Here is a 25,165-nt window from a genome sequence, read left to right as displayed (position 1 = left end):
ACTGTGATGAAGAAAGGAGAGGAAATGAATATATGTGTGTGGCATGCTGAGTGCTAAGACCCTCACAACATCACTACTTCCCCAGCCCTCATCCCAGTCTTTCCCATTCACTTCCAAGAACCAATGAGCACTAAGCCTCTATCTATCAGTCAGGAAACTGGGAAATCACACAAATTCCAGAGGAAAGACCCCTAGAGACAGCAGCATCAGAGATTCCTCATTAACAGCCCAGCTAGAACCATCTAAGTGAAGCTCAAAGTTGACAGACCCCACCCATATCCTCAGGACTTCCAGTTTTCTCTTTTATTCACTTTACACATGAGCAGAGAAACAAGGTTTGCCAGACATCTGAGAAAATGCTTTAACACGGAAGACAGAGATCAAAACTGACAAACTAGTGAGTAGGAGCAGGGGAAGGAAACTTACATAATAATCAGAAATAAGCACAGATATTGCAGCCATGAAAGAAGAACAAGGTGGGATAAGAGTAACAATCAGGGAACGAAATAAAGCTCTTGGAAATGAAAAACGTGACAGCACAAGTGAAAGAAAACCAAAGAATTAGGAAATAGATGAATTCCTCCAGTTAATAAGCAAAATGATAGAGATGGAAGAAGATAGGAAAATAATAAGGGGCAAATTTGGGGCAAGAAACATTCAAATAATGGGAGTTCTAGAAAGAGAAAAATGGAAATAAAGTGTAAAAGCTTAACTGAGTTAATCAAAGAAATAATTAAGAAAAATTTCCAGATCTGTAAGACAGTTCTATTAAAAGAACTCATCAGGTTCCCAGCATGATACTTGAAAATAATACACATCAAGCCACAGCATTGTAGAATATCACAACTCAATTGTGGAGATAGGTAGCTGCTAGGAAGAAATAAAGTTCCTAGAATTAATATTTGAAATGGGATGAAACTTTGCAAAAACCATAAAGTAGGAACTACAAGACACCTCAACAATGACTTCAAAATTTGGAGCGAAATAATTTCCAACCTATACCTTCCTACCCATACAAACCACAATTAGATGTAAGGGTAGAAAAATAGTATTTTCAGGAACAGAAGTATCAAAACATTAAGCTTTCATGCACACATGCTCAGGAAGCTAGTGGAGGGTGTACATTATCAAAACAAGGGAATTAGTCCACCCTATTGAGAAATAACTGGGAATTTTGAGTTCCTATATTTTTACTTCTTTTAGGATGAGAAAGCAGGTCACTCAGCTCTATGTTAGAATGTGGAACATTTAATAATGATTATGTAGATGATATTACCCTAATGGTGGAAAACCAAGAAAACTAAAGAGCCTCTTGATAAAGGTGAAAGAAGAGAGTGAAACAACCGGCTTAAAACTTGACATTCAGAGTCACCGAGTTACTGGGCAGGGGAACGTGTGTTTTGGGGGAGCCGGCTGGCGTTGCTGGCACCATGGAGTCACCTTTTAGTCCGGGACTCCCTCACCGGCCGGATGAAGACTGGGATTCTGCCCTGTTTGCTGAACTTGGCTATTTCACAGACACTGATGACGTGCAATTGAATGCAGCAAATGAAACTTATATATTAAGACAGAACCTCTGCCAATTTGCCAGCCTCCTCAAGTTGTTCAATCTCATCTCAATCAGTGGACTCTTACTCATCAACTCAGCATGTTCCTGAGGAGTTGGATTTGTCTTCTACTTCTCAGATGTCTCCTCTTTCCTTATATGGTGAAAGCTCTAGTAACCCCTCCTCAGCAGAGCCGCTGAAGGAAGACAAGCCCATCATTGGTCCTAAGAGCAAAACTGAAAATGGACTGACTACAAAGAAAAAAATTCAAATAAATTCGAAACCTTCAATTCAGCCCAAGCCTTTATTACTTCTAGCAGCACCCAAGACTCAAACAAACCCCAGCGTTCCAGCAAAAACCATCATTATTCAGACACTACCAACACTTATGCCATTGGCAAAGCAGCAACCAATTATCAGTATACATCCTGCACCCACTAAAGGTCAGATCATGGTGCTCTCTCAGCCTACCGTGGTTCAGCTCCAGGCACCTGGAGTTCTGCCCTCTCCTCAACCAGTCCTTGCTATTGCTGGGGGAACCACGCAGCTACCTAATCACGTGGTGAATGTGGTACCAGCCCCTGTGGCAAACAGCCCAGCAAATGGGAAACTTTCTATGACTAAACCTGTCCTACAAAGTACGATGAAAAATGTGGGTTCCGATATTGCTGTGCTAAGGAGACAGCAACGAAAGATTAAAAATCGAGTCAGCTTGTCAGTCCCGCAAGAAGAAGAAAGAATACATGCTAGGCTTAGAGGCAAGGTTAAAGACAGCCCTTTTGGAGAGTGAGAAGCTGAAGAAAAAGAATGGTTCACTGAAGCGGCAACTGGATGAAGTTGTATCAGAGAACCAGAGGCTTAAAGTTCCTAGTCCAAAGCGAAGAGCTATCTGTGTGATGATAGTTTTGGCATTTGTAATACTGAACTATGGACCCATGAGGGGACTGGAATGCAAAAGTAGGAAGTCAAGAAACACCTGGAGTAACAGGCATATTTGGCCTTGGAGTACGGAATGAAGCAGAGCAAAAACTAATAGAGTTTTGCCAAGAGAACGCACTGGTCATAGCAAATACCCTCTTCCAACAACACAAGAGAAGACTCTACACATGGACATCACCAGATGGTCAACACCAAAATCAGATTGATTATATTCTTTGCAGCCAAAGATAGAGAAGCTCTATAAGTCAGCAAAAACAAGACCAGGAGCTGACTGTGGCTCAGATCATGAACTCCATATTGCCAAATTCAGACTTAAATTGAAGAAAGTAGGGAAAACCACTAGACCATTCAGGTATGACCTAAATCAAATCCCTTATGATTATACAGTGGAAGTGTGAAATAGATTTAAGGGAATAGATCTGATTGACAGAGTGCCTGATGAACTATGGACGGAGGTTCGTGACATTGCACAGGAGACAGGGATCAAGACCATCCCCATGGAAAAGAAATGCAAAAAATCAAAATGGCTATCTGAGGAGGACTTACAAATAGCTGTGAAAACAGGAGAAGCAAAAAGCAGAAGAGAAAAGGAAAGATATAAGCATCTGAATGCAGAGTTCCAAAGAATAGCAAGGAGAGATAAGAAAGCCTTCCTCAGCGATCAATGCAATCGCCAGTCTATGTCTGATGCAGGATATGGCATGCTTGGGGCTGGTACACGGGGATGACCCAGAGAGATGTTGTGGGGAGGGGGGTGGGAGGGGGGCTCATGTTTGGGGACGCATGTACACCCGTGGTGGATTCATGTCAATGTATGGCAAAACCAATACAGAATTGTAAAGTAAAATTTAAAAAAAAAAATAGGAAAAACAAATACATCAATAAATTTTGCTTAAAGAAAAAATTATAGCCATAAAATACTTTAAAAGAATTAAAAAAAAAAAAGAAATAGAGGAAAACAACAGAATGGGAAAGACTAGAGATCTCTTCAAGAAAATTAGAGATATCAAGGGAATATTTCATGCAAAGATGGGCTAGATAAAGCACAGAAATGGTATGGACCTAACAGAAGCAGAAGATATTAAGAAGAGGTGGCAAGAGTAACAGGAGAACTGTATAAAAAAGATCTTCATGACCCAGATAATCATGATGGTGTGATGACTCACCTAGAGCCAGACATCCTGGAATGTGAAGTCAAGTGGGCCTTAGAAAGCATCACTATGAACAAAGCTAGTGGAGGTGATGGAATTCCAGTTGAGCTATTTCAAATCCTGAAAGATGATGCTGTGAAAGTGCTGCACTCAATATGCCAGCAAATTGGAAAAACTCAGCAGTGGCCACAGGACTGGAAAAGGTGTTTTCATACCAATCCCAAAGAAAGGCAATGCCAAAGAATGCTCAAACTGCTGCACAATTGCACTCATCCCACAAGTTAGTAAAGTAATGCTCAAAATTCTCTAAGCCAGGCTTCAGCAATACATGAACTGTGAACTCCCTGATGTTCAAGCTGGTTTTAGAAAAGGCAGAGGAACCAGAGATCAAATTGCCAACATCCACTGGATCATGGAAAAAGCAAGAGAGTTCCAGAAAAACATCTATTTCTGCTTTATTGACTATGCCAAAGCCTTTGACTGTGTGGATCACAATAAACTGTGGAAAATTCTGAAAGAGATGGGAATACCAGACCACCTGATCTGCCTCTTGAGAAACCTATATGCAGGTTAGGAAGCAACAGTTAGAACTGGACATGGAACAACAGACTGGTTCCAAATAGGAAAAGGAGTACGTCAAGGCTGTATATTGTCACCCTACTTATTGAACTTATATGCAGAGTACATAATGAGAAATGCTGGGCTGGAGGAAGCACAAGCTGGAATCAAGATTGCTGGGAAAAATATCAATCACCTCAGATATGCAGATGACACCACCCTTATTGCAGAAAGTGAAGAAGAACTAATGAGCCTCTTGATGAAAGTGAAAGAGGAGAGTGAAAAAGTTGGCTTAAAGCTCAACATTCAGAAACTAAGATCATGGTATCTGGTCCCATCACTTCATGGGAAATAGATGGGGAAAGAGTGGAAACAGGGGCTGACTTTATTTTTTGGGCTCCAAAATCACTGCAGATGGTGACTGCAGCCATGAAATTAAAAGATGCCTAGTCCTTGGAAGGAGAGTTATGACCAACCTAGACAGCATATTGAAATGCAGAGACATTACTTTGCCAACAAAGGTCCGTCTAGTCAAGGCTATGGTTTTTCCAGTGGTCATGTATGGATGTGAGAGTTGGACTGTGAAGAAAGCTGAGCGCCAAAAAATTGATGCTTTTGAACTGTGGTGTTGGAGAAGACTCTTGAGAGTCCCTTGGACTGCAAGGAGATCCAACCAGTCCATCCTAAAGGAGATCAGTCCTGGGTGTTCATTGGAAGGACTGATGTTGAAGCTGAAACTCCAATAGTTTGGCCACCTCATGTGAAGAGTTGACTCATTGGAAAAGACCCTGATGCTGGGAGGGATTGGGGGCAGGAGGAAAGGGGATGACAGAGGATGAGATGGCTGGATGGCATCACTGACTCAATGGACTTGAGTTTGAGTGACCTCCGGGAGTTAGTGATGGACAGGGAGGCCTGGCGTGCTGCAATTCATGGGATCGCAAAGAGTCAGACACAACTGAGAGACTGAACTGAATATGCCATTGTGTATATGTATCACAGCTTCCTTATCCATTCCTCTGCCGATGGACCTCTAGGTTGCTTCAATGTCCTAGCTATTGAAAACAGTGCTGTGATGAACATTGGGGTACACGTGTCTCTTTCCATTTTCGATTCCTTGGTGTGTATGCCCAGCAGTGGGATTGCTGGGGCATATGGCAGTTCTATTTCCAGTTTTTTAGGGAATCTGCACAGTCTTCTCCATGGTGGCTGTACTGGTTTGCATTCCCACCAACAGTGTAAGAGGGTTCCCTTTTCTCCACACCCTCTCCAGCATTTATTGTTGGTAGAGTTTTTCATGGTAGCCATTCTGACCAGCATGAGATGGTACCTCATTGTGGTTTTGATTTGCAGTTCTCTGATGGTGAGTGATGTTGAGCATCTTTTCATGTATTTGTTAGCCTGGATGTTTATTTTTTGCCTCTTCTCTGACTTCTTTGTTAAAAATGCTTTGTTGACTCTGTGTAATGAAAGTGTTGTGAAGATCTTTTTTGTGGAGTCCATTGAATGAGATCTGAGTGAGCCCTCAGGCTAAAAAACGGTAAAATTATTAAAGTAGTTATGGTTAAGCAAAAACAAAACAAAACAAAAAAATAAAACTTGACGTTCAAAAAACTAAGATCATGGAATCCAGTCCTATCACTTCATGGCAAACAGATGGGGAAAAAATGAAAACAGTGACAGACTTCATTTTCTTGGACTCCACAGTGATTTTGGAGCCAGGTTACTGCAGCCATGAAATTAAAAGATGCTTGATTCTTAGAAGAAAAGCTGTGACAAACCTAGAGAGCATATTAAAAAGCAGAAACATCACTTTGCTGACAAAGGTCCATATAGTCAAAGCTATGTTTTTTCCAACAGTCATGTACAGACATGAGAGTTGGACCTTAAAGAAGGCTGCTGCTGCTGCTGCTAAGTTGCTTCAGTCGTGTCTGACTCTGTACAACCCCATAGACGGCAGCCGACCAGGCTCCCCTGTCCCTGGGATTCTCCAGGCAAGAATACTAGAGTGAGTTGCCATTTCCTTCTCCAATGCATGAAAGTGAAAAGTGAAAGTGAAGTCGCTCAGTCATGTCCGACTCTTCGCAACCCCATGGACTGCAGCCCACCAGGCTCCTCCGAGCACTGAAGAATTGATGCTTTTGAACTGTGGTGCAGGAGAAGACTCTTGAGAGTCCCTTGGACAACAAGGAGATCAAACCAGTCAATCTTAAGGGAGATCAACCCTGAATATTCATTGGAAGTGCTAATGCTGAAATTGAAGCTCCAATACTTTGGCCACTTGATGTGAAGAGCTGACTCATGGGAAAAGACTCTGATGCTGAGAAAAATTGAGAGCATGAAAAGAAGGAGCAACAGAGGATGAGATGGTTGGATGATGTCACTGACTCAATGGCCATGAGTTTGAGCAAACTTCAGGAGATGATGAATGACAGGGAAACCTCGCATACTGTAGTCCATGGGGTCGCAAAAAGTCAGACATGACTTAGTGACTGGACAACAACAGGATTTTAATAGGAGGAGATAATTCTAAAATGTTATGTAAATTATACAGGGATAAGGAAACTGGGGTGCAGCACATGGATGCAGGTGGAGGTCATCTCCAAGACAGTAGTGAAGGGAGGTGTCAGGGAGTCCCAGGTAGAGACTACATCGAGATTATAGCAGTAAGACTCCAGATGTAGACAGATTGTCATCACTGCATCACCAGCCATCATACTGTCTTTCTCAATCAGCTGAACTACTAATGATATGATTCAACAGAACGGGCATAAACCAAGAAGGAGGGAGACATGAGATCCAGGAAACAGGGATCTCACTCATGAGAAGACAAAGGGAATTCATTAGATGACATTAAAGAGAAGTCACGGGTGACAATATATGGAAGGCCTGGACCAGCCCAGGTAGAAGGAGGATGAATTTCTGCTGAAGGGCAGTTTCCACAGGGAAAAAAACCAGCAGTGTTAGATCCTGGCACGATAAAATTTATGAAATACTGTACTGCGAGATTTGTGAAAATTATGGGACAAATTAGCAGAGTGTACCAAACAAAACTCTAGGCAAACTTTTATATTAAAAAAAGCAAGCAATTGCTAACTTAAAGAAAACAAAATAAGAAATAAGAATCATAGTGCCATACAGTGCTTAGCTTAGAATAACATTTATATAGACAAATACTATGACCACTGAGACTTGCCTCAACCAAAAATCTTGATATAACTGTAATTAGACAGCGGTCTGGAGAAACAAAGAGAATGGTGGCAAGAGAGAGTGCAATCCTCCTCATTTATTACAGGTCAGGAGAAATGAGTCACATTGAGCTGCCAAAAGTTACCAGGAGATGCATATTATTTAGAAATGTGGAGAAGTGTGTATTCCAAAAGAATGGCTGAAAAGGTCAAGAGTAGCTGCCTTTGGAAAAGCAGAGAGGGAGCAGTAGGGCAAGGAAGCTATCTTTTTAAATTATTATAAGCCTTTTTGTATTATTTGTGATACCATGTGCAGAGTTAACAAAAATAAAAATAACAAAATAGAATATATTAAATTTATAAATACTATTTAAAATGTTTAATGCTCAAATAAGTTTGTAAATGGATCCAGGTTTAGCCAAAGTCTCCTAAAAGTGCTTCCCAGGGTTGCTAAGATTATGTATAAAATAATGATGCTTGTAAGTTTAATGTTAAAGCCTAAGGAAGAATTAGGTTTAATTAAGTTGAATAAACTTAATGATGTGTGTGTGTGTGTGTGTGTGTGTGTATAAAGTAACTCCTGAATATCCTTTCCTGTGCATAAAAACTCATCTTGACCACATGAAATCTCATATTGTCAGATTTTAAAGCCAGTACTGAATGCTGGGAAAGGGAGAGGTGCCTGGGGGTGCATGGCTGATTACGCTTTGGAGAAAGAAAGGAAGATCTTCAACCACGGGTTTTTCATCAGTTCCTGCCATCCATATACTGGGGACATGAACTGATCTGTGCACCCCAGTCTCATCAGACAAACAGGATAGGATGTTTGATCTTGAAGCTCATCTGGTCATTCCTGAGTCATATTTTGTGCTGAGCAGTCTTCTCCCCAGCTCTGGGCAAGTCCCCAAGGGATAGATAGGAAGGCTGACAAATTGCTCTCTCTATCCTGTTAGTGACCCTTCCTGCCCCAGAGTCATTAGATTCAAGGAAAATGAGCAGTGGCAGCTAATTAGGAATAGATTGGGGTGGGAGTAGGCAGGCAGCAGGGAATGAGTGGGGATCCAGGGACACAGTTCAGAGACTTTTCTCTAAAGAAATCCAACCTGAAAGGACAGACGGTTGTTGAATTAGCCCACACTACTGGGCATTCATTTTAAAAGATTACAAGAGATGTTTCAATAGTCACCCTCAGGAACTAATTTTTTCCATATCATATAGTCCTCTAGCTCTTCAAAATGCAGGACTGGGCAGGCTAAATTTCAATAGGCAAGACAACTCTAAAACCCTGTATTGAGCAGGACATCAGAGAGACTAGGGTATACACATATTTCTATGAAGGGCCAGATAGTAAATATTTTAGCCATATGATCTCTGTCATAACTGCCCAAGTCTGCCATTTTTCAGCACAAAACCAGCTATGGCTGTGCTGGGTTCAGTCTTGTCTGACTTTTTGTGACGCCATGGACTGTAGCCCACCAGGCTCCTCTGTCCATGGGGATTCTCCAAGCAAGACTACTGATGCCATGCCCTCCTCCAGGGGATCTTCCCAACCTAGGGATCGAAACCAAGTCTCCCACATTGCAGGCGGATTCTTTACCATCTGAACCAACAGAGAAACCCAAGAATACTGGAGTGGGTAGCCTATCCCTTCTTGAAGGGACCTTCCCGGCTCAGGAATCAAATGGGGGTCTCCTGCATTGCAGGAGGATTCTTTACCAGCAGAGCTACCAGGGAAGCCCCAAAGTAGCCATGAAAGTGAAAGTGAAGTCACTCAGTTGTGTCCGACTCTTTGTGACCCCATGGACTGTAGCCTACCAGGCTCCTCTGTCCATGACATTTTCTAGGCAATAGTACTGGAGCGGATTGCCATTTCCTTCTCCAGGAAAGCAGCCATGGTCATATGTAAATGAATGAGCATGGCTGTGTTCCAATAAAACTTTATTTACAAAGACAGACAATGAGCCAGATTTGACCCCCAGACAGTAGAATCAGAAAACTAACTTTCATCCAAAACTGCACTGGACAAAAGTGTGAAGAAGTAGATGCATTAAATGAATCCTTAATGATGGCATTTCAGGTTGTTTGACAAGTGGGTGAATATCAGTCAGAATCTTGTTTCAACTACTGGAAAACTATACAAACTTGTTTAAAGCCAAGAGGAATTTTCCGTTTGTTGTTTATATAACTGAAAGCTTAGAGGTAGACCTCGCTTTAGGAGCAGTTCTAAATTTCTCTTTCCTCACCTTTGGGCTCACATTCTCCCCTGTAGAGGGCATTCTCAACCAGCTTCTCTTCTCAGAGTTATGAAATGGTTGCCTCCAGCAACCAAAGCTAGATCTTTCAAGATTCACATCCTATGGCAGGAGCTTGGAATTCTTGGCAGAAGAATTGAGACCATGCAAATTAAACTGGCTTTAAGCCAGGTACTCATTCAGTCTTAATATCTGCTAGTGCAAAACTTTTTTCTTTGGCTTTTTATTCTAGAAAGGTTCTGATAACTCTTGGGCCATATTCTTCCTTATAAATGTTACAATTAGCTTGTCAAGCTCCAAGGAAAATCTTTTAGGGTTTGTGACTGGAACTGTATAAAATTTATAGACCAACCTAAGGAGGATCAACATCTTGACAATACTGTCTTCACATTTATGAATGTGGTATAGTTCTCTCCATTTATTTAGATTTTCTTTAATATCTCTTAATGCTTACGCTCAGTAGCTAAATCAGGTCCAGCCCTTTGCAACCTCATGGACTGTAGCTTGCTAGCCTCCTCTGTCCATTGGATTCCCCAGCTGAATACTGGAGTGGGTTACCATTTCCTTTTCTAATCTCTAGCTATTTATAATTTTCCCCATAGCATTCAATAGGGAAGATGGAGAAGCAAGAATACACAGAAGGACTGTACAAAAAAGGCCTTAATGACCTGGATAACCACAACAGTGTGATCACTCACCTAGAGTCATACATCCTGGGGTGTGAAGTCAAGTGGGCCTTAGGAAGCATTATTATGAACAAAGCTAGTGGAGGTGATAGAATCCAAGCTGAGCTATTTCAAATCCTAAAAGATGATGCTGTTAAAGTGCTGCACTCAGTATGCCAGCAAATTGGGAAAACTCAGCAGTGGTCAGAAGACTGGAAATGGTCAGTTTTCATTCTAATCCCAAAGTAGGGCCATGCCAAAGAACGTTCAAACTACCACACATTTGCACTCATCTCATTCTAGCAAGGTAATGCTCAAAATTCTTCAAGCTAGGCTTCAAATGTACGTGAACTGAGAACTTATATATGTACAGGCTGGATTTAGAAAAGGCATAGGAGCCAGAGATAAAATGCCAACATCTGCTGGATCAGAGAAAAAGTGAAAGAAGAGAATGGAAAAAGTTGGCTTAAAACTCAGCATTCAAAAAATTTTAAGATCATAGCATCCAGTTCCATCACTTCATGACAAACAGAAGGGGAAACAATGGAAAGAGTGATAGACTTTATTTTCTTGGGCTCCGAAATCACTGCAGATGGTGACTGCAGCCATGACATTAAAAGACACTTGCTCCTTGGAAGAAAAGCTGTAACAAACCTAGACAGTAATATTAAAAAGACATCACTTTGCTGACAAAGTTCCGTATAGTCAAAGCTATGGTTTTTCCAGTCAAGAATGGATGTGAGAGTTGGACCATAAAAAATGATGGGTGCTGAAGAATTGATGCTTTTGAACCCTATTGTTGGAGAGGGCTCAGGGGAGTCCCTTGGACAGCAAGGAGATCAAACCAGTCTATCCTAAAGGAAATCAACCTTGAATATTCATTAGAAGGACTGATGCTGAAGCCGAAGCTCTAGTACTTTGGCCACCTGGTGTGAAGAGCTGACTCCTTGAAAAAGACTCTGATGCTGGGAAAGATAGAAGGCAGGAGGAGAAGAAGGGGGTGACAGAGGATGAGATGGTTGGATGGCATCACTGATTCAATAGGCATGATTCAATAGCTCAAATAAGGTTTGAGCAAACTCCAGGAGGCAGTGAAGGACAGGGAAGCCTGGGGTCACAAAGAGTCAGACACGACTGAGTGACTGAACAAGAACAAAACAAACCTCAATGACTTAATACAGCAGTAAACATTTGTTATCTTCACAGTAATATGGGTCAGGAATGTGGGAGTATTTTCTGACTTGGCTCACTCATGAAATTGCCATCAAGCTGTTAGCCAGGGCCACTATCATCTGAAGGTTTGACTGGAGCTGGAGAGTCACATCTAAGGTTATTACTCATGCCTAGCAAGTTGGGGCTGGTTGTTGGTGAGAGGCCTCAGTTTATCCCCCTTGGGGGCCTCTTCACAAGATGTTTGAGTGTCCTTACAGCATGGCAGCTGGCTTTCCTTAGAGTGATTCAAGAGAAAGAGAAATCCCGCCAAAAAGCTACTCTTTTTATGGTCCAACCTCAAAAATCACATAGCATCACATTCTATTAAAATTGAGAAGCTAGTCTGGCTTATTTTCAAAGGGAGGAGAATTAGTACCACATTCTGAATCTCAGGACTGAAGAAAGCACCATCCCCATAGTCTAAGGTTTCTGATTTGTTATTTTTATTTTTTTGCAGAAGAGACCTCTAGGCTCATAGAGAAATGCACATTTGCTTTTCCTATTTTTACAGCATCCTTCCACCAGATATTTTGGTAAATTCTAATAGAAGAAGATACTGCTTCCTTAGTACTGTTCTCACCAGAGCCCCTATTAAATTAATTGTACCCCACCCCTGTCTTGCTCTCATTCCTTTGCATATGCTTTTCTCTCTGCCTGGAATTCATCTCCCCTGGCTTATTCCTGCTTAAGCCTTTCCTAACCTGAGTCTGGGCAGGATTCTCCCCAACCCCCCACTTACATTCTACTATCACACCCTATGCTTTCACCTTCCTGACACTAATCACACTATAACACCATCGTCCTTAGAATCTAGCCCTCGGGCAGCATCAGCCTAATATGAATATTTGTTAGAAATGCAGAATTTCAGGCCTCCCTTCCCACACTCACTGAAACAAAAAACTCTGAGGTGGGATGCTGAAATCTGTGCTTTCACAAGCCTCCAGGTTATCCCAGTGCTCATTTAGTTTGAGAACCACTGCTTGCTCTAATGTAATTGCCCATTTACTGTTTGGACTCCATACCAGAGGTCAGCTCCATGGAGTAGGGCTCTCTCTGTCCTCATCATCTCTGTGTCTGCCAAGCCCATGATCTGAGCTCTGTCAATTCTATGTGGAATCTGAAAGATAAAGGTAAGAAAGGGGGAGGGGACTTGGTCCGAGAGAACTGCCCGGGGACTGACCTCCACCTCCCTGCTTCTACTCATCTCCAAAGTCAGCCACACTAGATGCTCCAGACTTTTGCCTTGTTTGTTTGCTTGCTTTTTTTGCATTTCCTGGAGGTTCATTGTCTTCCAAATAAAATTGCTTCTAAAGAAGCCAGGACCCTGGGGCCCAGGACAGGCACCATAAGCCTGAAGAAGTGCTCTGGGACAGGAGACACAGCTGGTCTGGGGGCGGTTAGTGGCTCTGTGTTAGTGACTAGGTTTGGCTGGGCTTCAGCAAGTCCTGTCTCTCACTGGGGGCTCTGACAGCTTGTGGTGGGGCAGGTGCATTGTCTTCTCCATGGGAACCTGTAATACAGCACAGGAAGTGTAATGAAATGGGGCAGAAGCCAGATAACTGTGAGAGCACCGAGGGGACCAGCAGGAGGACTTCAGGGTCACAACGCAGTGACGGTGGATGCAGGAGCCAAAGGAGTCTTAATTGTATCCACTCCAAGATCTTCTCTCCTCCCTTCTCCCCAGCCCTCACTGTTGCTCTTGTTCTCCAGGTCTTGATGTGGTACCCGTCACGTGACCATTTGCAGATCAGGACCATGGACTGAAGTAGAAACTTATTTTTCTTCAACTAAAGCAAACCAAACATTCACTGTACAGTTTTGGATTGTGGTTTGAGGAGAAGTCTTCTCCAGTGTGTGTATGGAGGGGCAGTCCAGACCAGCGTTTGTAATGACGTTCCTATCTGACTCCCTCATGAATGTGGAGGTTACCGTCTGCATTCTCCTAGCTGTCTTGTGATCACCTGTGGAAAAGAGGGCTTCCCTCTGTGATTTCTCCTGAAGGGAGTGGAGATTACTGATGTCAGTCATTGTGAACGGACCATGCCGAGGGTTCTCCAGAGTGGCAGAGGTTAAAGGTGGAGCCTACCACAAGAAGCCTGGCAAGGATGCTTCCCACCAGGGAACGCCAGTGTAATGGGAGTACGTCAGATTCCATACGCCCAGTTTTCTGCTTCAAGGGTCAGCAAACTGTGGTCCCTAGGCCAAATCCAGCCCACGGTCTGTTTTTATGAATAAAGTGTTATTGGAACACAGTCATGACCATTTATTTATATGTCGCCTGTTACTGCCTTACCGTCATGATGGCAGAGTTAAGTAGTTGTGACGGAGTCTGTTAGGCCCACAGAGGCCAAGTATTTATCACTGTATCTGGCTCCCTAAAAAGTCTGTAGACTCTTGCTTTTGGTGGAATATTTATTTCCTCTTTAAGATCTCCACCCTCTGGCTCTGGCTTGGTCATATTTAAAGGGTCTAGCCTGATTTCATCTATGCTAGTGGGCTTAAAATATTTACTTAAAATTTTTAACTTAGAAGTAATTTCAAATTTATATAAAAGTTGCAAGAATAATGCAAAGATTATCAAATACCTTTTACAAGATTCACCTATTAACATTTTACACCATTTGTGTTATTTGTGCTCACACTCTATATATTGATATTTTCTGTTTTCTATTCATAATATATAATATTCTTAAACATTTGAGACTGTCACATACATCAGAGCTCTGTACTTTTGAATGCTTCATGTGTATGTGTAGGCTTCCTGAGAATTAAGACTTTTTCTTTTCATAACCAAGTACACTTAAATTTTAGTCAGGTTAATATTGATTGCCAACAAATGTCGATATAGTCAAAGGTATGGTTTTCCCAGTAGGCATGTATGCATGTGAGAGTTGGACCATAATGAAGGCTGAGTGCTGAAGAATCGATCATTTCAAACTGTGGTACTGAAGGAGACTCTTGAGAGTACTTCAGACAGCAAGGAGATCAAACTAGTCAATCCTAAAGGAAATCAACCCTGAATATTCATTGGAAGGACTGATGCTGAAGCTGAAACTCCAATGCTTTGGCCACCTGATGTGAAGAGATGACTCATTAGAAAAGACCCTGATGCTGGAAAAGATTGAGGGCAAGAGAAGGGGGCAACAGAGGACAAGATGGTTGAATGGCATCACTGACTCAATGGACATGAGTTTGAGGAAACTCTGGGAGATAGTGAAGGACGGGGAAGCCTGGTGTGCTGCAGTTCATGGGATTGGACATGACTTAGTGACTGAACAACAATATTGATACCATACTTTCATCTACTCTGCTGCTGCTGCTGCTTCTGCTGCTAAGTCGCTTCAGTCGTGTCTGACTCTGTGCGACCCCAGAGACGGCAGCCTACCAGGCTCTCCCATCCCTGGGATTCTCCAGGCAAGAACACTGGAGTGGGTTGCCATTTCCTTCTCCAATGCATGAAAGTGAAAAGTGAAAGTGAAGTCGCTCAGTCATGTCCGACTCCTAGCAACCCCATGGACTGCAGCCCACCAGGCTCCTCTGTCCATGGGATTTTCCAGGCAAGAGTACTGGAGTGGGGTGCCATCGCCTTCTCCATACCATCCATATTTCAGTAATGTCCTTTGCACTATTTCTTCTCTTCCAGTATGGCATTCAGGGTCAGGAGTTGCCTTCACTTGTGAACATTAGGGTTTTGAGGTTTGATTCCATGAAGGAATGAAACATATCCTTTATACTTCATCTCCCAGAAAACTGTAAGGAGAAAGCAACCTTTTCTCTGGCCCTTTAGAGCTTATACTTGAGGAGCACCTAGAACCTTCTGGGGGAAGTTTCTAGGAACTGGGGAAATGTCCATCAAATGGGGTTTCTAGAAGGCAGGTAGGTTCCTACAGCTTCCTGCCCCTCCTCTGAATATGGTGGTCATGCCTCACATTTGGAGATCCCCAGAGAGGAGAATTTCTAGCCCAAACTCTTTACTCTCTGGCTGCAATCAGCCCAAAAGATCCCTTTCCATGATGATCCCCAGCCCTAAAGAGAAAATGTATGTAAGACTCTATCACCCTGAGAATTTGGAAGTGTGGGGATAAAGAAGGACCTTGGAGCCAAATGCACAGACTTGGAATCTGCAGATCTGGGAAGATCTGTGCCTGTTGATCTGTTAAGGATCCAACTTAATTATATCAGTTAAGGCTACCATTTAAAGCATAATTAGTCATCCTTTTAAAAATAGAGAAATATTTTTGGTTAGCATAAATGGGTTAAATAAAAACTTATGCAAGAAGCAATAAAGTTTGATTTGGTGTATCTGTAATATATGTAACATATCTAAGTAATCTTGCAGAAATATGTGTTACATTCATTTAACTGTTAATTCATTTTTTATCAACGATTTATTGGTCTATTGTGTGCTAAGTGCTGGGGATGGAGAAATGAATCACACATTCCTGGATATGCTGGGAGGGACCATTTTGCTGTATTAAAAAATTTGGATTTATCTTTCAGAAAGTATAATGTTATTCTCACTGGGCCTGGCCTGGGCCTAGAGATGCAGGTTTGAAATTCTGACCCTTCTGGGGGTGGTAGCACTCTTTTGGAACGTGTGATGCCTGTGGCTGGACTGCAAATACTGGTAAGGGGTTTAAGTCTCTAACGATTCTTCCAGAACAGCCAGCTGACAATGAGTAATATGCAGTTTGATGTGAAAATTAGAAAACTGGCAGACGAACCTGCAAGAAGGAAATTGGATTTCCAGAGAGACGAATGGGAGGCCATGCGGCTGAGCAGGGTTCATAAGATGCAAACGCAGGCAGGGGAGTTGCAATCCTTGCTCTTGCACAGAGTGCAAAATAAGTCCCTATTATTTATTTATATATGGGTGAAAGCAAGAGTTCCGTGGTCCTGGTGTTTATGATCAAAATGGATGGATTCAATATCGAGCAATGATGTGTTCAAAATGAAAGGCACATCATTAAATGTCACAGGCGTTTATTAACACAGTTTCCTTCTTATTCAAATAAAACAAGCATTATCCCACCAGGGCCCACATGAGTCTCTCGCCTTTTCTCAGCAGGTTTTGGAGGAATCTCTGTTTCTGGGAGGCAGTGTGGTGGAAAGCAAATCTGAGAAAAGCAGAGGGATGTAATAAGGAGTGCTCCCTTTCTCTTTAGCTTCCCCATCATGTTTCATTAGCTTACTCATTTGTTTCCCATCCCTTTTCTCCTCTTTTATTCCTCTGCTTCTCACTGCATATTATTGACATTTAGAAATGGATTCTGGGGACTTCCCTGGTGGTGCATTGGATAAGAATCTGCCTGCCAGTGCAGGGGACATGGGTTAGATCCCTGGCCTGGAAAGATTCCACATCCTGCGAAGCAACTAAGCCCGCATGCCACAACTACTGAGCCCACTTGCTGCAACACTGAAGCCTGTGTGTCTGGAGTCCATTGCTCCACAACAAGAGAAACCACCACCACGAGAAGTCTGAGCACCACAATGCTCGCCAAAATTGGAGAAAGCCAACACACAGCAGTGAAGACCCAGCACAGCCATAAATAAATAAATGAAATTGCTTCCATTCTCATGAACTGTGACTTGTTTCCCCCACAACAGTTAGTTGGGAGGAAATGGCAACCTTCATCTCAGGATCCTTTGAACAAATCCATGCCCAGAGCCACTCATGCTAAAAGGCTGCACAGTTTTGAATGTTCATGCTCCAGCTGAAAGAAACCGACTTTGGAGAAATGACATAAATTCATTACTACTGCACTGAAACCTCTTCCTGCTCCAGGCAGAAAAGATAAATTACCACCCAAGTGATATAAAGTTAGTTTGAATATTTTGTTGGATCAAATGCATCACAATGTCTGGAAATCTCTCCTCTTTCAAGTTGGAATTAAAGAATGGTTATCAGACCAACAATAGACACTATCATTTGCATACATTTCATCTCAAGGGACTTCTGAAGTTATGCAATACTCCAGTGGTTAATTGTTCTTCACACTCTGACATATCAAATTACAGCTCAGATTAGGATGAAACCATTGGTGATAGAAATGACTGGCAGGAGTTCACAAAGGGGGGCCTCTTTGAGGCCTGAAAGAGGACATGGCCAACAGGGGTGCTGCTGGGCCTTTTAAAGTGTTCCCATGAAGGAGGTGAACTTGACAAATTTTATTTGAAAGCAGGTTTTCTCCATGTTTTATGATTCCAAACAACTAGGCGTCCAAAAATTCTAGCTTTTTCCTTTTTTTTCTTTTGTCCCTTTTCATCAAAGACTTTTTTGAAATAACCTTTAAAGTTGTCACTGATTCCATTTCCCCCCAGAATTCTTATTGAACAGGTCTCTGGTCTCAGAGGTTCTATGGAGGGAATTAATAATCAGTGTGTACTGAGAAGGTGTAACAACAGCAGGCTGATTTTTGAAAATTCTTCCTGATTTCTTCATAATCTCAGGGGACCGTCAAGAAATAATATACTCCATTTTATTACTCTGAGCCTCCCAAGCACAGCACAGAGGCAGGCATGAGAATGATATGCCTTTCTTGCTGAGTAAAGAAGTAACTAGCCTTTTCCCATGGTGCCATGTTGGGCTGCACCCCACAGGCCTACAAACCCTGTGCTTGCCAGTTGCAAGAACAAAGAGAGAGCCCAGAGGCAGCAACAGAGACATCAATGTTTAAACAGAGTGGGGAATCTTACAGCTGCGGTGCTGAATTGACACTCCACTGTTTAAGGCAGACAGCTGGCAGGACATGGTAGCAGTCTGTGCTCCCAGGGGAGGGGGGGGTTACCAGTTATAGGGGAGCTGGCATCAGGTTGGCTCTCTGGTTACCAGGTAGTTGAGATTAACAGAGGGACATGCCCCTCACTGTCCCACTTATAAGCTCTTCCATAATGGAGATCTTCCCATTTAAAGGTTATAACAATCACCCACTGGGCCTGGAGCAAGTATGTAGGAAGGTCAGTCCTGTGAGTTGAGTGTGGGTGAAGCAGGCACTAGTCAGGCAGGGGATGGACAGAGAGCAAGAGAACAGACATCTTTGGTGGCCTGATAATATACTCCACTCCTACATACCCTGCATAACCCTTACAATCTTGGTCCATTCCTCTTCTGCAGTATACCTGGGGTCAGGTATGTAGAGGGGCACTGAAATCAGGTATCACAAATACAGTATAGACGCCAGCAGCAAAAGTATAAACTGAAAGATACCCAATATGCTAAGAACAGTCATTTGCCAGGATGTGAGCAGATTCTGAAGGTAAACACTTCTTGAGTCAATGGAGAGGGAGTCACTGGTGGCAGCATCTTGTCCAGTTTATAAGGAAGATAGGGCCACCCCAGGCTTCCACAAGCTCAAAGCCAACCCCATGGTGGGGGAGGCCCCAGCTCTAAACAAGCATTGTTGGCTTAGCCAGGGGTCACGGTCACAGTAGAAGATCTACTGCCCTGTGTTCTGGTACATGCCATTAGGTGCGCACCCATTAGGCTATGCTTAGCCCCTCAGTCGTGTCTGCCTCTTTGAGATCCCAAGGACTGCAGCCAGCCAGGCTCCTCTGTCCATGGGGATTCTCCAGGCAAGAATACTGGAGTGGGTTGCCATGCCCTTCTCCGTTAGGTCTTTCCAGACAAAACTTTGTTAATCCCAGTAGTTGGACTTATGTGTCCAAAAGCCAGGCCATTCCACACAGCATAGCCCAGGGGGGCTTATGGGCAGTCATTTATACAATAATGTTTACTGACATGCGTCCTTCTGATGCACTGGCATGTATGATAAGAAGATGGTGGGAGTCTAATCCCTCCATGGTCAACAGTCCCCACATAGTCACTAATCAGATCAGTTTCATGGAAGTCCAGAGGAGGACGACAAGGGCATCTCGCTGTAGACACAGCAATTCGGCTCAGTCCTCAAATAAATTTTTTTTCTGCTAACACTAGGAATGAAATGTAACGCATCTAATAGGCACAACAGATAGGAGACCTTCACCATTAAGCAAGATACAAGCAGTACCTGCACTGTGAGATAATACCACACTTGGTTGTAGTTTTTGTCCTGGTCTGCAATAGAGTTCAGAAAACTCAAGTTTTCTGTAATACAGGAGCACATCCAAAATCACCCTCTACAATGGCCAACTAGTGTTACCTTGGATGTCAGAACCACAGCTACTCCACTTTGACGTTCGAATGCATTCTCCTCCACAATGGGCAGAGCAGACGTATAATGAATGTTTGACAGGACACAAAACAGGCCCCTCTGGTCAGTAAAGTTTAAGTTTAACCATATATTTGCCAGAATGTACCCCATATACCTCCATATATGAAGATTTTTCCATCATTTCCCCCAAAGCATATATCCCTCGAAGGAGGAATGCTGCTTGCCCTGGGTCCAGATCATGTCCCTTGGTGCTAGGCCTCCTTTTTGTTTGCCTAGCTATCCACATTGGGGGAAAACTGATTGGATATTTTGAACAGGATCAGAGGTATGTTAATGGGGAAACATTTTATAGGCTACACATTTTATCACTTATACCGAATTATTACACAAACATTGTACATCTGCTTTTAGCAGCAGCCTTAAAAGCAAGCAGTGATACATCATGAGTAGTTGTACTCTGTGACAGCTTCACTAGATAATTTCCTCTCCATCCTGAACATCAGGACAAAAGAACAGCTAGCACAATAACTCTCATAAATACAGACCTCAATTAGCAGAAACAATTTAATATTCACTGAAATATATTTTTCTTTCCAAAATTACCCTCATCTTCACCAACCACAGTCAAATCGAGACTTATTTGTTTGCAAAGTCAGTCTGGTCAATTGACCACAAAGGCTGTGGTGGGACTCCTCAGAAGGAATCTCAGGCAGAATTCCCAAAAGGTCTCTCAAGACCAGGAAAACCATGGCAAAGTTGTGCCATCAGGCTCCACTTCAGTGAATTTCTCCCTCTAGAAGTCAGGAAAACATCAAGATTCCTGCACTTGCCAGGAGAGAGTCTTCTCCATTTGCCTGATAAGGCTGCTCAGAATCAGGTGTCTCCAATTTTCAGAGAGGCCAGGCAGAGAGAAAAGAAAAATGGTTCAATTCCACCCTCAGGAGTAGTTTACCAAATTGCTATAAATCATAACTAACTTGAGGGGAAGGGCTTCTTTCTATGTGGAAAATAGAGTTCAAAACAAGTAATATTCCAGACAAAAACCATAAAAATTATTCTGATATTCAGCAGTTCACTCAATAATCAATCTTTTAAAACCTGAAGTCATCAGGTTTTCCATTAGGATTCTTTAATTTCTTACCCAGCTCAGTGGTATGACCTGAAGTTTATCAGAGACCTGTCCTTGTCAAAAAGACCTTCCTATGAATCTTCTTGAAGATGAAACATTTTTGCAAAAGTATCAAAGTATAACTGTCTATAAATGACAAAAGATGTAAAAAGGCAAGGTTAAATACTTTGATTGCAATGTAATCAATAAAGAAAATTGCTTACAATAACTAGAATTATGACTGATTTTAATCTTAATCTTTAGAAATCTTAATCTCTGGCAAAAACTAAGAAGCAAGTACTTGTGAACTGTTTGTCATACCAGAATTTTCTGATAGGAAAACCTACACTTTAGTCTTCCTCTCTTAAGAAAGTAAAGGTAGATAAACTTAGACCCATGCCGCAATTAATGTTCCAATATTCTATCCATTTGAAATGACTCAGATAGTCAATGAATTTTATTTAACTTAGTTTACTTTCAATTTACCAAAATCTGGTAGATATTCCCCAAACATAATTACTCCAGTAGAGTTTACCTAAAGGTTCTTATCTCACTTACTTAAAGGTTCATCCTATCAAGTTACTTTCTTTGCTGATGGAGTTGCAACAAATATAATAAGGTCCTATCTAACCTCTAGGAAACTTAGGTCCGACAGAAGTATTATACTTAACACTGATGACTCAAAAGATACATCTTTATTACATCAAACCAATAAGCTTAAGGAGCTTCAATACCAGGTATTGATTCAGCATCAAATATGTCCCAGATCATGTGAACCTGAAATGCATTTGGGACACTTTCTTTTTTTTTCCTTTTTATTTCTGAGAATTTTATAGTTTTTAGAATTCTTTCATATTTCTGAGAATTTATATAAACTTTTAATTTCTTTTCAGCCACTTAAGCAGAGCTTATCCACAAACAAACTGTTGTGGTCTGGGTGCGGGTTGGAAAAGAATTTCCAGACATGAGACAGAATGAGAGGGAAATAAAATTTATTAGAGTGAGAGACACTCTTAGAACAGTGAGCCAGCTCAAGGGAGAACTGACGTTGAACAGGGGTCCTTAGTCCACTTTTATACCCAGGGTACAAGGAGTGGGATAGGGGTCTTGTGGGTCATTTGCTGATTGGATGAGGCACATATACTGGGTGGTGGGGAAGAGTAAGGCAAACATCTTCTCCCTATGAGGTAGGAGGGGAGACAGCTTATACTGCTCAGGAGGACATGAAATCCATTAATAGTTACAACATGGGGGAGGGAATGACTATAACAGCCTGGTTTTTCTGTTCCTGCATTCCAAGACCCTCCTTGGTTTTATCTGCTCTTTCATCCTTGGGTCACCACATCAACTTTATAGTGCCATTTGGAGGCAGAGACATCTCATATTTATAAGATACACATAAACATATGTGTATCTATATAGACACAGATCTCTCAGTTTTCCTGCTAGAGCCTAAAAGCCCTCTTTTTTTTTTTTTTTTTAAACTCAGGATTAAAATTCTTGAGGGCCCAAGTAGATTACTTTCTTTCTCTAAAGACATATGCAGAAACCAGTTTTGAATATCTAGAGAGTCTCATCTTGGCCATATTCAGGTTTTTTTTTTTTTCTTTCAGTTTCTGAATTGCCTATTCAGTTTAAAAAATAATAGTAATAGAAAGTAGTACATATTATTCACTCACATTCACATGCTTCATTTTAGAGGAACAAGAATCAGTATTCAAGTTGACCTTTGTATCAGCTATTTAGCTAAGCCTCTGTGGCCTTTTTTAATATAAAAACCAATGGCCAATACTACCCAAAGCAATCTACAGATTTAATGCAATCACCAAATTACCAATGACATTTTTCACAAAACTAGAATAAATGATTCTAAAATTTATATGGAGCCATAAAAAAAAAAAAAAACTCGTAATTTCCAAGTCACCACGAGTTAAAAGAAGGATGTTGGAGACATAACACTCCCAGATTTCAGACAATACCACAAAGCTACAGTAATCAAAACAACACTGTATTTGCACAAAACAGACATATGGATCAATGGGACAGAATAGAAAACACAAATAAACCCACACACTATGGTTGATTAATCTTTGACAAAAAAGGCAAGATATACAATGGAGAATAAGAGCCTCTTCACCAAGTGGAGTTGGGAAAGCTGGACAGCTGCATGTAAATCAGTGAAATGAGAACACATCTTTATCCTATATACAAAAATAAACTCAAAATGGCTTAAAGACTTAACTATATAAGATAGGACACTATAAAATTCCTATGAGAGAACATAGGCAAAACAATCTCTGACATAAATTGTAGCAATGCTTTCTTTGGCCAGTCTCCCGAGGCAATAGAAATAAAAGCAAAAAAAAACCCCAAATGGGACATAATCAAACTTATAACCTTTGGCACAGTAAAGAAAACCATAAACAAAATGAAAAGACAACCTATGGACTGGGAGAAAATATTTGCAAACAATGCAATCAACAATAGCTTGATGTCCAAAATACGCAAACAGCTCATACAACTCAATAATGAAAAAACCAAACAACCCAATAAAAAAATGAGCAGAAGACCTAAATAGACATTTCTCCAAAGACGTACAGGTGGTCAATAAGCACATGAAATGATGCTCACCATTGCTAATTATTAGAGAAATAGAAATCAAAACTACAGTGAGGTACCACTTCACCCTGGTCAGCTTACCTGTCTGAAGCGAGGTCCTGGAACAACATCCCACTGTGAGCAGTGGATGGCCAGCAGAACGTGGTGGCAGGTTTCTCAAGGAGATGGTGGAGGTGGTGGTGGTGTGTTGAGATTACCACCACATAGATTCCCATAGGGGAACTGACAGGTAACAAATGCTGGAGAGTGTATGGAGAAAAGGGACTCCTTCTATACCATTGGTGGGAATGTAATCTGGTGGAGTCATTATGGAAAACAGTATAGAGGTTCCCTGGAAAATCAAAAATGGAAATTATCATATGATTCAGCAATCCCACTTCTGGGCGTATACTTAGACAAAACTATAATTCAAAAAAGCACATGTACCCTAGTGTTCATAGCAACACTATTTACAAATGGCCAAGACATGTAGCAACCAAAATGTGCATCAACAGATGAATGTAAAAAATACATGTAATATATATTATACACACACATATACATACAAAGAATATTACTCAGCCACAAAAAAGAATTAAATAATGCCATTTGCAGCAACATGAATGAACTTACAGACTATCATATTCAACCACGTCAGACAGAGCAAGACTGATTATCATATATATCACTTTATGTGGGATCTAAAATATACAAATGACCCTTATTCACAAAACAGAAACAGACTTACAGACATAGAAAACAAACTTACATTACCAAAGGAGAAAGAGTGGGGAAGGACAAATTAGGGGTTTGAGATTAACAGATAAAAGCTGCTATATACAAGATAGATAAACAAGAACCTACTGGATAGGACAGAGAAATACATTCACTATCTTGTAATACACCACAATGGATAAGAATATGAAGAAGAACATGTACGTGTAACTGAATCACTTTGCTGTATATCAGAAATTAACACAACATTGTAAATCAACTATACGCCAATTCAAAAAAAAAAGCAACAGCCAGCCCACAGCTGCGGGGCACATTTTCCCCATTGTAATAGCGGCCAGTATCTCTCAAAAAGTCTTGGGTATCTATGAGTTCTCTATACACTCTTGGTGGACCCCATTCATCAACAACAGCCCCCACAGGACCCTACAGACTAGTGGATGGCCACTCCGGGATTTCAGCTGCAACTTTCAGGTCCCCATTCCCCGCCCTCATTTCCAGGCATCTGGGAGCGCACAGGCGTTTCCTCCGTTTCTTGGCCCCTCCACCAGTTGTTGGCCTGCACCTTGCGGGCCTGCCAGATCTGTGCTCACCCAGTCAAGACCAAACAAAGAAACATCAGTGGATTAATGGGTGGAGGGACTTACATGTCTGAAGCAAGGTCCTGGAGCAGTGGAGGTTAGCGCAGAACGTGGCAGCAGGCTTTGTAACAAGGTTGGGGCGGGGGTGTGATATAACCAGTTATAGGGGGAATTGACGTCAGGTTGGCTCATTGCTCACCTGGGAAACTAGCCGGAGGCACGCCCCTCACGCACCTCACGCCCTTCACGTCCTTCACAGCCCCTCACCGCCCTCTCTGATAAGCTACCTTGTGGAGAGGTTCTTCTTCTTCTTTTTTTTTTTAAAAAGCAGAAATGTGTTTATTAGGCACCCGTTTTCTTGACAGAGGAGCAAGACCAGGAAAGAAGTGCCTGCAAAAATCTCTCGGGTTGCAGGAATCTCTCAGAAGATGCCAGAGAATGTAGGTGCTGACTGGCCGACACCTCCAGAAGAACACTATTTGGC

General features: G+C 41.9%; 1 protein-coding gene across 1 annotated transcript; it reads left to right on the top strand.

The window, feature by feature from the left end:
- Positions 1–460: 460 nt before the first annotated feature.
- LOC120860193 (cyclic AMP-dependent transcription factor ATF-6 alpha-like) lies at positions 461–24,783 on the top strand. The gene is given in 5 exon segments (XM_040235972.1): positions 461–476; positions 1,369–1,585; positions 1,587–2,249; positions 2,251–2,504; positions 24,602–24,783. Coding segments are annotated over 5 exon segments (1,332 nt in total).
- The last annotated feature ends 382 nt before the right edge of the window (positions 24,784–25,165 follow it).

Source organism: Oryx dammah, unplaced genomic scaffold (genome assembly GCF_014754425.2).
Source record: "Oryx dammah isolate SB20612 unplaced genomic scaffold, SCBI_Odam_1.1 HiC_scaffold_11050, whole genome shotgun sequence".
NCBI classification, from domain to species: domain Eukaryota; kingdom Metazoa; phylum Chordata; class Mammalia; order Artiodactyla; family Bovidae; genus Oryx; species Oryx dammah.
The sequence above is the reverse complement of the archived record's forward strand: the minus strand, read 5'-3'. Positions and strand labels throughout refer to the sequence as shown.